The sequence below is a fragment of the Stenella coeruleoalba genome (genome assembly GCF_951394435.1).
Source record: "Stenella coeruleoalba genome assembly, chromosome: 13".
Taxonomy (NCBI): Eukaryota; Metazoa; Chordata; class Mammalia; order Artiodactyla; family Delphinidae; genus Stenella; species Stenella coeruleoalba.
In genome coordinates, this window is record NC_137159.1 from 66,011,091 (window position 1) to 66,024,024 (window position 12,934).

The window sequence follows — 12,934 nt, forward strand, 5'->3', positions numbered from 1 at the left end:
TATTCATGAAGATACCCAGGGAAAAATGAGTAACTCTTTGAGGTGGCTTAGAATCCAGGCCTGGAATACCATCTTTTTTTTTTTTTTTTTTTTTTTTTTTTTGCGGTACGCGGGCCTCTCACTGTTGTGGCCTCTCCCGTTGCGGAGCACAGGCTCCGGACGCGCAGGCTCAGCGGCCATGGCTCACGGGCCCAGCCGCTCCGAGGCATGTAGGATCTTCCTGGACGGGGCACGAACCCGTGTCCCCTGCATCGGCAGGCGGACTCTCAACCACTGCGCCACCTGGGAAGCCCCTGAAATACCATCTTAATGGAAAAGGGGAGGAAGAAAGTAGCCCTCTTAGGGGATAGTGAATGTTTTTTAGGAAAGATGAATGGACCCTTGGAATAGATGGGGGGTGGGTATGGCCTTTTGTGGCAAAGTGTGGGGGTGTGAAGTCTCCTTTCCTGTGACAAGAGTCAATCCCCTCTGGCTGATGAAACTCCCAGGGAGGGGATTTATGGCAGTTGAGTTCCTTTTGGAGGATCTGTCTTCAGGCAGAAAAGGAGAGTTCAGAGACAGCCCTTCCCTGCATTTGCTGTTTCTCAAGTGCCTACAGCTGACAATAATCAATATTCCAAAGTGGTATATTTGGGGTGGCATGTCCTGAACTCCTACACTCATTCTGGGGCGGCATATCCTGCTACCCTTAGGTCTCATGATTTTTGTGCGTGTCTGTTTGCTAAGTGTATTTTCATGCATTTGTCAAGCTTTGGTCCAAGAATTGCCTTCCTAGTCCTGTATTCCCTGACAGTGGGGGAGGGGTGTGCATAGAGCCCTGTTTACCTCTTACAGCTAGTGGTGTGGATATTTCCCATGAGACCCCCTCCCTTGTGGAACGACCACACTGCCCTCAGGCTGAACTGAGATGGGGGAAAACCAAGTTCTGATGACATTCACTGAACCGTGAATTCAGCTGCGGCCCCTGGACTTTTTCAGTGATGAAGGTGGTATATTCCCTTTTTGCTTTGGCATTATGTTTTAAACATCTGTGAAAGAGAGTCCTAACTGGTCAGCTCTTCCTCAGTACCACATGTTATAATACAATAACAATATAGCCTCCAGTCATTCCTGCAAAAAACAGAAACCCAACACACGTGTAAACTATTGAATTCACTCCACTTTATTCTGGGATGTATACTACAGAGAACACAACTCACAAAGATACCAGCGGACATAAAAAACTAAGGCCATTCTGTGAGTTATTTTTAAAACGTAGTGTTTTTGCACATGATCTTTTAAAAAATGAATTACCTAAACCAAGATTCTCTTCTGAAATAAGAATTCAAGGTCAGCACAAGACAACTTTAGGGCCATGTCTAATCTGAAGCTTATCATGTGACAAGAGCATTTCTGCAACATAAACAATAGCCCTGAGGCAACCGCTACCTCCACGAAAAGCTCTCTTTCCCAGATGTCCTCACAAGGTAGTATTGACCACAGTGACCAGTGTTTTAGAAACCATTTTTCTCCCAGTGAATAGCAAAAAGAGACTTTTACCTAAGAGACACATTGCAGAATTCTTGGAACAAGAGAAAGAAAGGGACCCGTAACTAAGGCACTGAAAGCACATTATTTATATAAAGAAATGTAAACAATTTAATACCAACAGGCTCCCTCCATTAGTCTCCGTTATAAAAGTGCACGAGGGCAGCGTGGTCAGGCCGAGCTTGAAGCCCGAGTGAGATGGGAACGTCTCCCCTCCCAGCGAGTTCAGTCGGCTGTTGATGGATGAGGTCTGATGTGGGGCTATGGACGTAACTAATTTCAAAGTGACTCAAGTGGAAGCTGGGATTTCTCCCCGTCTGTGTTTTAGTAGCCTAACAAACGGATTTTATTAAGAACTTTAAATTATGGGCTCTGACATTTATTTTTCTTTTAGTCTTTTACCATGTTCTTCTACTGAATTTTACAATGACTTTGGCTTGTTTCATCAGAGGCCTGGTGGGAAAACTTGTGACCTAATCAGTGCCCTTCCTTGTAGGTTCCTATTTTAAGTATAATGGTTCATGTCCACTTGCTTTATTTAAGTCTTGTCTGAATGGTAAAGATGTAACAAATGGACATGCAGCACTGTAAACATTTCTAACTCCACTGAGTCTCCTCTGGATGGACTGGTGAGAGTCCAGATGCTGCCAGACAGGCGGCTGCTGAGTCCAGAGCCAGACTGGGAGATGGGAAGGGGTCACAGCTGAGGCCAAGCACAGTACTGTAACTGCATTAACCTCTACCTGACCTATCAATTTTAGAGTCCAAATCATGGACAGTGTATTTCTTTAAATAAGAGAAGAAAAAGTTGTGTAGGAAAACACAAATGATTTCAATTTTAAAAGAAGCCTTATTGCAAACAAAACAAACAAAAAAAACCACACCAGAGACCAAAAAAGGCAACATTTTTCTTTTTGAAGTTATTTCTAATTCTTAGAAGTACAATGTCTCAGTTTCAGTGCTTATGAATTCAGGGTACTAAAAAAGAGTTTGCATTTTATCTTAAACATGTTTTTTACGATCAAAAGAAAACATGTTTTAAAAAGGAAGAGTTCCCCTTTTACAGGTTTCATGGCGTTCTAGAGGACTCGCCATTAAAGCCAGACCCTTGAGCAGTTGGAGGAAGGGCAGCCCGGCTACATTACAAACACCTGTGGAGTAGAAAACTAAACGTTTCTCTCTGACCCAGGACAAATGCAATCCTGATTGTTAAACTATTTCTTATTTCCAAATATAACCAGAAGTCTGAGAGAGACCTAAATTAGAAACCTCTTTTATTAAAGGGGGGGAAAAAAAGGTTAAAAAAATAACCACCTTAGAAACCAAGGAAGCTGGGTCTGGAGCAGATGTGCATAATAACTAATTAGTAGCCCCAGCAACTAATTAGTAGCCCCGGCAGGATTGAAAACAGCCTTGGGAGAGTAGTTAAATACAGGTTGGGCTCTGCAGCAGAGGCACTAGTTAGTTCTCTTCCAGTGAAGATGGTGCCAACATGAATGCTGCGGTGGCTTTCTGAAAGAAGAGTCTGCTGGGTAAGTCTAGCTCACAGCGCGCTTGCCTGTCACAGCGATGCCGGTTTCCACTGCCGGCGGAAATCACCGTCCAGCACAAAGGAGATGTAATTAAGGAGAAGGCACTCGTGCCAAGAGTACACAAAGCTAGAAACAGTGTTTGAAGCTGGTTCAAGGCAGGAATACGCGGACAGGTTTTTTAACAGTAAAGACTTTTTTCGCGGGCCTCTCACTGTTGTGGCCTCTCCCGTTGTGGAGCACAGGCTCCGGACGCGCAGGCTCAGCGGCCATGGCTCACGGGCCCAGCCGCTCCGCGGCATGTGGGATCTTCCCAGACCGGGGCACAAACCCATGTCCCCTGCATTGGCGGTAGACTGTCAACCACTGCGCCACCAGGGAAACCCAGTAAAGACTTTCAATTGCCCCATATTTTCTGCTGCTCTGACCAGCATTCCCATTAGGACCAAAAAAAAACGTAGCTGCAGGGCCCCAGCGGAGTGGAAACAATGACCACACATTTCTTTTTTGCCTCAGAAGGAGCTTGGTGCTGTTGACTTGCTGAATTTTCCATTGACTCCAAATAACAGGAATATTTAGGTGAACAATTGGTAAAATGTGGGCTTTACTAATGAAAGAGGAAACCTGGGACTAAAAAAGAGAGATCCCTCACTATCATTAAAAAAGGATTCACTTTTGTGTGACTTGGTTTTAAGAATAAAACTTGTCAAGGCTACAAGGATTGAATAATTTAGGTTAAACCATTACGGCCCTGTCTGCAAGTGCTGCTGTTGATTTAGTGGCAGAAGTTAGACACCCATGCACACGTAGAAAATACAATAACCTTCCTTTTTGTGGCAGGTTTTAAAGAAATATTTCAACCAAGACACAACTTCAAGTGTTTCTGATGGCAATAAGAACGTTCTTCTACGCTTTCCTTTACAAGGTAAGTGACTTGATGTATACCGTTTATAATGCAGAAAAGCTACACCTGCTAACAAGCTGTAAAGAAACCGGCACTAAACAAGGTTACACAGAAGTGAAGAACTAAACTGTATGAATTCCTGGTTTTAAAAATTCAAACTAAGGTTTCTGAGTGGAGAGCCTGTGGTTGCTCCCTGAGACTTGTCCAGCTCTTATTTCCCACGTGAGAAAAGGGCACCGGTGGTCTTGTGACGTCTAGGTCAGTGCACGGCTAAATGCCAAGATTTCATGAGTAATGAAGGGCTTCCTATTAAAATGTTTGTTCAGCTTAAGGACAAGGGGTTTCTGTTTTCTGGTCTTGAGGAAGGATGCAAGGGTTTGACTGGCATAGAAAGGAGTGCGGGGACAGGGCCGAGAGGGAGCCAGGAGGAAGGGCCCTCACCTCCACCGTCAGGTGCCAGCACTTGATCTGGGCCAGTGCCCAGGAGCCCCAGATCTGCCTCCTGTCTGGGGAGTTTGTTAGGAAGCAGGATTGGGCCTCTAAGAAGATCTGTGTGTACCTTGTCTGCTAACAGCCTGATGATTGTTTACTAATACTCTGGCCCAAGTTATTTCACAGCGATTGCTCCCTGCTACACAGTGTTGAAATTACATTCAGAGATATAAAAAAAAAAAAAAAAAAATCGTGTGTGTAGCAATATTTTCCCACAAAACTAAGTGCAAAATATCTTTAACAAATAATGACGATAGTAAGAAATATTTGACATAGTCATGCAGAAAAGCATCTCGGTTTACAAAAGCTTATCCAAAATATCCCCTAGGCTTTTACACTGCGAACCTTACGATCTTACTCCTTTTTCTCTGCATTTAAATGTGGCTGTTTGTGTAAAAAACGGTAACATGCAAGTTCGATGATCTCCAGTCCACCAAATATTCTCTCCTGCAGCACGAAGATGACAATGATGATTATAAAATACCACCGAACAAGGCTGTACAGATAGATGAGCAGGCACACTGCAGGGCCGAACAGGGTCCAGTACAGTATGGAGAGCAATTTGACCACAAGGACCCTGAGCTCAGACTTGCAAGGTGGAATGACAGTCTGCCCCGTAAAGTAAAAATTCTTCTGTCCTTGATAGAAGGAGCGCAGCCTCTCCTCTTTCTCTTCCCACCGCTTGCGGCACCAGAGCTGGAGGTCCTCCTTGGATGTTGGGAGGGTGTCCACTGGGTATCGGTGGACGTGGAAGTGGATCTCCTTGGGAAAGTCCCCAAGGAGGAGGTGCCTCTCTGTCTGGGGAATGTTGTGAGGGTATGCCACCGTGATGTCATGCACGGCATCCAGGTTCTTACCTAGGTTTTGGAAAAGATAAAAATACAGATGGAGTAAAGATCAATTCAGACAGCAATGCTGATTCACAAAACCAGGACCAAGTGAACCAAGATGAACAAACACGGGCTGTAAACACTCGCGTTCCTATGCTGTTGGGTCAGCATTTACCAGTCATTTTTAGTCTTTTATCTGCTTGCTAATTACCACAAAGACCTTTAGAAAGAAATTACCCTCATTTGTAGAAACGGCAATCTGCCATTGTAGAACTAAACGAATAAGCACATTAAGTTAGATTTGAGATAGGAATTAGAGCACAGACAGCTCTTTTGCACCAGCAGGACTCACTGTTTTGAGACCTCCTGTCAATAATAAATACACCCTCTCTCCAAATAAAAAACTTGCTCACCATTAACCCAATATTATCACGAAAGCTACTGGAATGAAAAACTCAGAATCAGACTTGATGAAGTGGTCAGACATGCATGAAAACTTCCATATGATTTTTTTATTTCTAGAAACATCAATGTGAAGTCTGAATAAGACCCTGACCCAGTGCAGCACCATCCTTAGAAATCTCATGATTTAGTTACTTTGGGGTTAAGTGTTGTCAGCAAAGTCATATGCCAGATGCTGGAGATAGAGAAGTGAATAAAATACAGTCCCTAACCTCACTGCAGAGCTCACAGCAGAATCAGGGGGACAGCAAGTGCAGTGCCTTAACAGGGGCCTGTGGAAATGGGGAGGGAGCTGGGGAAGCAGGAGAGCGATGGCAGGGTGAGCCTCCCAGCAGAGAACACTGGGGAGCTGAGGGCACTAAACACAGGCTGGAGGCATTCGGTTAAGGCCTCATTGTTAAACTTGAGAATTGGAACTCAAGTCTGTAGGTGACAGAGAAGCACCTTAAATGGTGGAGAACCACTTAAGGATTTTAAATAGAAAAGCGGCCAGAATTTGTTTCATTTTATCAGGGATTAGCTTGGGGGCAGTAATGAGAATAGTTTGGAGAGGACCAGGGGCGAGAGAGGTCGGAAAAGTAATTTGATTGGTCATTACAAGGCAAGAGATGAAGAGGAGGTAGGGACTAAAGTAAGTGACATGTCTAAAAAAATCACAAGGAAGAACTGACCTGACAGAATGCTCAACTGGAGAGGGTGGAATGAGCCCGAGGTTTGTTTCTGCTCCGGGTTCTTGAACGGACTGCGGTGGGGGGGTGGCAGTTTTGAGATTAAAAATGTGAGCGGAGTTGGATCTTTAAGAATCAAGAGGATCACCTATGGAACCCTGTAACGAGGCCCAGGGAGGTTAAGATTTCTGCCCAAGGGCACACAGCATGTTGAGGCATAGTCTCTGAATGTTGCTTTCTTCCATATCGACTTATCTGCAGTGAGAGACTTTTGATGTGAAATTTGCAATCACAGAACCATATGAGGTACGCGAAATTAATCTGTGGTGGCGGAAATCAGAACAGTAGTTGCCTGTGGGGGAGGGAACTGATTGGAAGGGAGCATGAGGTAATTTTCAGGGGGGCAGGGACTATATCTTGGGGGGCAGGACTATTCTATATCTTGATTAGGGTGTGGATTACATCAAATGGTACATTTAAGATCTGTGCATTTCACTCTGTTCAAATTTTACCTCAATATTAAGAACAGTAAAGATATGAAGCAACTTCCCCACCTTAGCTCACCATGTTTACCCTTACTACTGAACCATTACTGAACCTCTATAAATATATACTGTCCGTCTCCTCTACTCTGTGATTTACCTTAGAGAAAGGACCAGGTTTCAATCTGGTTTCATAACTGCGTTATAAAATACACAGCCCTTAATAAGAGCTATGTCATAAAAAAATGAGAATACCTATATCAACAAGGTTTAGGTTCAAAACCAGAGGGACAGTCCTTTAGGGACCCTGTGCACTGTTGACATGGGAGTAGAGGCGGCAGTGCAAGGCTGGTAGAGGCAACTCCACTGCACTTGCGTCTGAAGTCCTAGAAGAGAGACTAGGCCCAAGCCATTCGGCTCCAGAGGAGGGAACTTGGTCCTGTGGTTAGAAGCCACAGGGAAAAGCTTTTTCACAGCTGTCAAGAGGTGATGTGTTCACCATCTGAGAAAAGACTGGTTGACCATGGCCTGGTGTGCTGTAGCAGGAATTTACATGCTAGAAGGTGGGCCATCTGATCAAGCATCCAAAGACCAACTCTTTCACTGCTACACTGAGTGTGATATATCCACTAAGAAGGTAATATAATGTGTCTTACCTATTAACTCACCTGCATTAAAAACTGAGCAGCCTTTTGTCAATTTAGCATCAATCACGACTACCCTGCTCCATCACAGATGAAACTTTTCCTTGACAAGTGAGTTTGATATTTTAGTGCTCCCTCCACCTGCAGACCTCAGAGCCTGTTTCTTTATGCCCACCAACCAGAGACACAATCCTTGTTCTAGCTGTCTTACCTCCACTTCATCTACCCTTTCCCCACTGTCTCTCTCAATGAGGGAAAAGACATGTCTTCACCTCTTGTCACATGTTATGCCACCTGGCTTCTGATTCAGAACTGAGTTCACATTTACTTTCAAAACTCCTCTGTGAGAGGGCGGACAGCAGAAGCAAGAAGAACTACAATTCTGCAGCCTGTGGAAGGAAAACCACATTCACAGAAAGAGACAAAATGAAAAGGCAGAGGGCTATGTACCAGATGAAGGAACAAGACAAAACCCCAGAAAAACAACCAAATGAAGTAGAGATAGGCAACATTCCAGAAAAAGAATTCAGAATAGTGATAGTGAAGATGATCCAGGACCTCGGAAAAAGAATGATCCAGGACCTTGGAGGCAAAGATTGAGAAGATGCAAGAAATGTTTAACAAAGACCTAGAAGAATTAAAGAACAAACAAACAGAGATGAACAATACAGTAACTGAAATGAAAAATACACTAGAAGGAATCAATAGCAGAATAACTGAGGCAGAAGAATGGATAAGTGACCCAGAAGACAGAATGGTGGAATTCACTGCTGTGGAACAGAATAAAGAAAAAAGAATGAAAAGAAGTGAAGACAGCCTAAGAGACCTCTGGGACAACATTAAACACAACCTTCGCATTAGAGGGGTCACAGAAGGAGAAGAAAAAGAGAAAGGGCCTGAGAAAATATTTGAAGAGATTATAGTTGAAAACTTCCCTAATGTGGGAAATGAAATAGCCACAGTCCAGGAAGCACAGAGAGTCCCATACAGGATAAATCCAAGGAGAAACATGCCAAGACACATATTAATCAAACTATCAAAAATTAAATACAAAGAAAAAATATTAAAAGCAGCAAGGGAAAAACAACAAATAACACACAAGGGAATCCCCATAAGGTTAACAGCTGATTTCTCAGCAGAAACCCTACAAGCCAAAAGGGAGTGGCACGACATATTTAAAGTGATGAAAGGGAAGAACCTACAACCAAGATTACTCCACCTGGCAAGGATCTCATTCAGATTTAATGGAGAAATCAAAAGCTTTACAGACAAGAAAAAGCTAAGAGAATTCAGCACCACCAAACCAGCTCTACAACAAATGCTAAAGGAACTTCTCTAAGTGGGAAACACAAGAGAAGAAAAGGACCTACAAAAAAGAACCCATAACAATTAAGAAAATGGTAATAGGAACATACATGTCGATAATTACCTTAAACGTGAATGGATTAAATGCTCCAACCAAAAGACACAGGCTCGCTGAATGGATACAAAAACAAGACCCATATATATGCTGTCTATAAGAGACCCACTTCAGACTTAGGGACACAAACAGACTGAAAGTGAGGGGATGGAAAAAGATATTCCATGCAAATGGAAATCAAAAGGAAGCTGGAGTAGCAATGCACATATCAGATAAAATAGACCTTAAAATAAAGAATGTTACATGAAACAAGGAAGGACACTACATAATGATCAAGGGATCAATCCAAGGAGAAGATATAACAATTATAAATACATTTGCACCCAACAAAGGAGCTCTTCAATACATAAGGCAACTGCTAACAGCTATAAAGAGGAAATCGACTAACACAATAATAGTGGGGGACTTTAACACCTCACTTACACCAATGGACGGATCATCCAAACAGAAAATTAATAAGGAAACACAAACTTTAAATGGCACAATAGGCCAGATAGATTTAATTGATATTTATAGGACATTCCATCCAAAAACAGCAGATCACGCTTTCTTCTCAAGTGCACACAGAATATTCTCCAGGGTAGATCACATCTTGAGTCACAAATCAAGCCTCAGTAAATTTAAGAAAATTAAAATCATATCAAGCATCTTTTCTGACCACAATGCTATGAGATTAGAAATCAGTTACAAGGAAAAAAACATAAAATACACAAACACATGGAGGCTGAACAATACGTTACTAAGTAACCAAGAGATCACTGAAGAAATCAAAGAGGAAATCAAAAAATACCTAGAGACAAATTACAACGAAAACACGATGATCCAAAACCTATGGGATACAGCAAAAGCAGTTCTAAGAGGGAAGTTTAGAGCTATACAAGCATACCTCAAGAAACAAGAGAAATCTCAAATGATCCAACCGTACACCTAAAGGAACCAGAGAAAGAAGAACAAACAAAACCCAAAGTTAGTAGAAGGAAAGAAATAATAAAGATCAGAGCAGAAATAAATTAAACAGAAACGAAGGAAATAATAGCAAAGATCAATAAAACTAAAAGCTGGTTCTTTGAGAAGATAAACAAAATTGATAAACCTTTAGCCAGACCCATGAAGAAAAAGAGGGAGAGGACTCAATAGAATTTGAAATGAAAAAGGAGACGTTACAACAGACACTGCAGAAATAAAAAGCATCCTAAGAGACTACTACAAGCAACTCTATGCCAATAAAATGGACAACCTGGAAGAAATGGACAAATTCTTAGAAAGGTATATCCTTCCAAGACTGAACCAGGAAGAAATAGAAAATATGAACAGACCAATCAGAAGCACTGAAATTGAAACTGATTAAAAATCCTCCAACAAACAAAAGTCCAGGACCAGATAGCTTCACAGGCGAATTCTGTCGAACATTTAGAGAAGAGGTAACACCCATCCTTCTCAAACTCTTATAAAAAACTGCAGAGGAAGGAACACTCCCAAACGCATTCTATGAGGCCACCATCACCCTGATACCAAAACCAGACAAAGATACTACAAGAAAGGAAAATTACAGACCAATATCACTGATGAATATAGATGCAAAAATTCTCAACAAAATACTAGCAAACAGAATCCAACAACACATTAAAAAGATCATACACTATGATCAAGTGGGATTTATCCCAGGGATGCAAGGATTCTTCAATATACGCAGATCAATCAATGTGATACACCATATTAACAAAGTGAAGAATAAAAACCATATGATCAACTCAATAGATGGAGAAAAAGCTTTTGACAAAATTCAACACCCATTTATGATAAAAACTCTCCAGAGAGTGGGCACAGAGGGAACCTATCTCAACATAATAAAGGCCATATACGACAAACCCACAACAAACATCATTCTCCATGGTGAAAAACTGAAAGCACTTCCTCCAAGATCAGGAACAAGACAAGAATGTCCACTCTTGCCACTATTATTCAACATAGTTTTGGAAGTCCTAGCCATGGCAATCAGAGAAGAAAAAGAAATAAAGGGAATACAAATTGGAAAAGAAGAAGTAAAACTGTCACTGTTTACAGATGACATGATTCTCTACACAGGGAATCCTAAAGATGCCACCAGTAAACTACTAGAGCTAATCACTGAATTTGGTAAAGTTGCAGGATACAAAATTCACAGAAATCTCTTGCATTCCTCTTCACTAACAACGAAAGATCAGACAGAGAAATCAAGGAAACAGTCCCATTTACCACTGCAACAAACAGAATAAAATAACTAGGAATAAACCTTCCTAAGGAGGAAAAGACACGGATGACAGAAATCAAAGATGACACAAACAGATGGAGAGATATATCACGTTCTTGGATTGGAAGAATCAATATTGTGAAAAGGTCTATACTACCCAAAGCAATCTACAGATTTAGTGTAATCCCTATCAAATTACCAGTGGCATGTTTTTAAAGAACTAGAACAAAAAATCTTAAAATTTGTATGGAGACACAAAAGACCCCTGAATAGCCAAATCAGTCTTGAGCTGGAAGAATCAGACTCCCTGACTTCAGACTATACTACAAAGCTACAGCAATCAAGATAATATGGTACTGGCACAATAACAGAAATATAAATCAGTGGAACAGGATAGAAAGCCCAGAGATAAACCCGCACACCTATGGTCACCTAATCTATGACAAAGGAGGCAAGGATATACAATGGAGAAAAGACAGTCTCTTCAATAAGTGGTGCTGGGAAAACTGGACAGCTACATGTAAAAGAATGAAATTAGAACACTCCCTAACACCATACACAAAAATAAACTCAAAATGGATTAGAGATCTAAATGTAAGACCGGACACTGTAAGACTCTTAGAGGAAAACATAGGAAGAACACTCTTTGACATAAATCACAGTAAGATCTTTTTTGATCCACCTCCTCAAGTAATGGAAATAAAAACAGAAATAAACAAATGGGACCTAATGAAACTTCAAAGCTTTTGCAAAGCCAAGGAAACTACAAACAAGGTGAAAAGACAACCCTCAGAATGGGAGAAAATATCTGTAAACGAATCAATGGACAAAGGATTAATCTCCAAAATATACAAGCAGCTCATGCAGCTCAATGTTAAAAAAAAAAACCTAATCCAAAAATGGGCAGAAGACTTAAATAGACATTTCTCCAAAGAAGACATACAGATGGCCAAGAAGCACATGAAAAGCTGCTCAACATCACTATTAGAGAAATGAAAATCAAAACTACAGTGAGGTATCATCTCACACCAGTTAAAATGGGCATCATCAGAAAATCTACAAACAACAAATGCTGGAGAGGGTGTGGAGAAAAGGGAACCCTCCTGCACTGTTGGTGGGAATGTAAACTGATACAGCCACTATGGAGAAGAGTATGGAGGTTCCTTAAAAAACTAAAAATAGAATTACCATATGACCCAACAATCTCACTACTGGGCATATACCCAGAGAAAATCATAATTCAAAAAGACACATGCACCCCAGTGTTCATTGCAGCACTATTTACAATAGCCAGGTCATGGAAGCAACCTAAATGCCCATCGTCAGATGAATGGATAAAGAAGATGTGGTATATATATACAATGGAATATTACTCAGCCATAAAAAGGAATGAAACTGGGTCATTTGGAGAGCCGTGGATGGACCTGAGACTGTCATACAGAGTGAAGTAAGTCAGAAAGAGAAAAACAAATATCGTATATTAATGCATCTATGTGGAATGTAGAAAAATGGTACAGATGAACTGGTTTGTAGGGCAGAAATAGAAACACAGATAGAGAACACGTATGGACACCAAGGGGAGAAAGCGGTGGGGGGGTGGTGGTGGTGGTGGGATGAATTGGGAGATTGGGATTGACATGTATACACGGATGTGTATAAAATGGATGACTAATAAGAACCTGCTGTATAAAAAAATAAAGTAAAATTCAAAACAAAAAAGTATCAGCCATAGAGATGATAAAAAAC

The 12,934-nt window shown here is 41.4% G+C and overlaps 1 protein-coding gene across 2 annotated transcripts in view; it reads right to left on the bottom strand.

Annotated features, from left to right (window-relative positions):
• Positions 1 to 1,139: 1,139 nt before the first annotated feature.
• LCLAT1 (lysocardiolipin acyltransferase 1) overlaps positions 1,140 to 12,934 on the bottom strand; it is a 192,815-nt gene continuing 181,020 nt past the window's right edge. For both annotated transcript variants that reach the window (XM_079940669.1, XM_079940668.1), the window contains one exon: positions 1,140 to 5,309. In XM_079940669.1, coding sequence (XP_079796795.1) covers positions 4,807 to 5,309 — 503 coding nt within the window. In that variant the 3' untranslated portion in view covers positions 1,140 to 4,806. The remainder of the gene's footprint in view (positions 5,310 to 12,934) is intronic.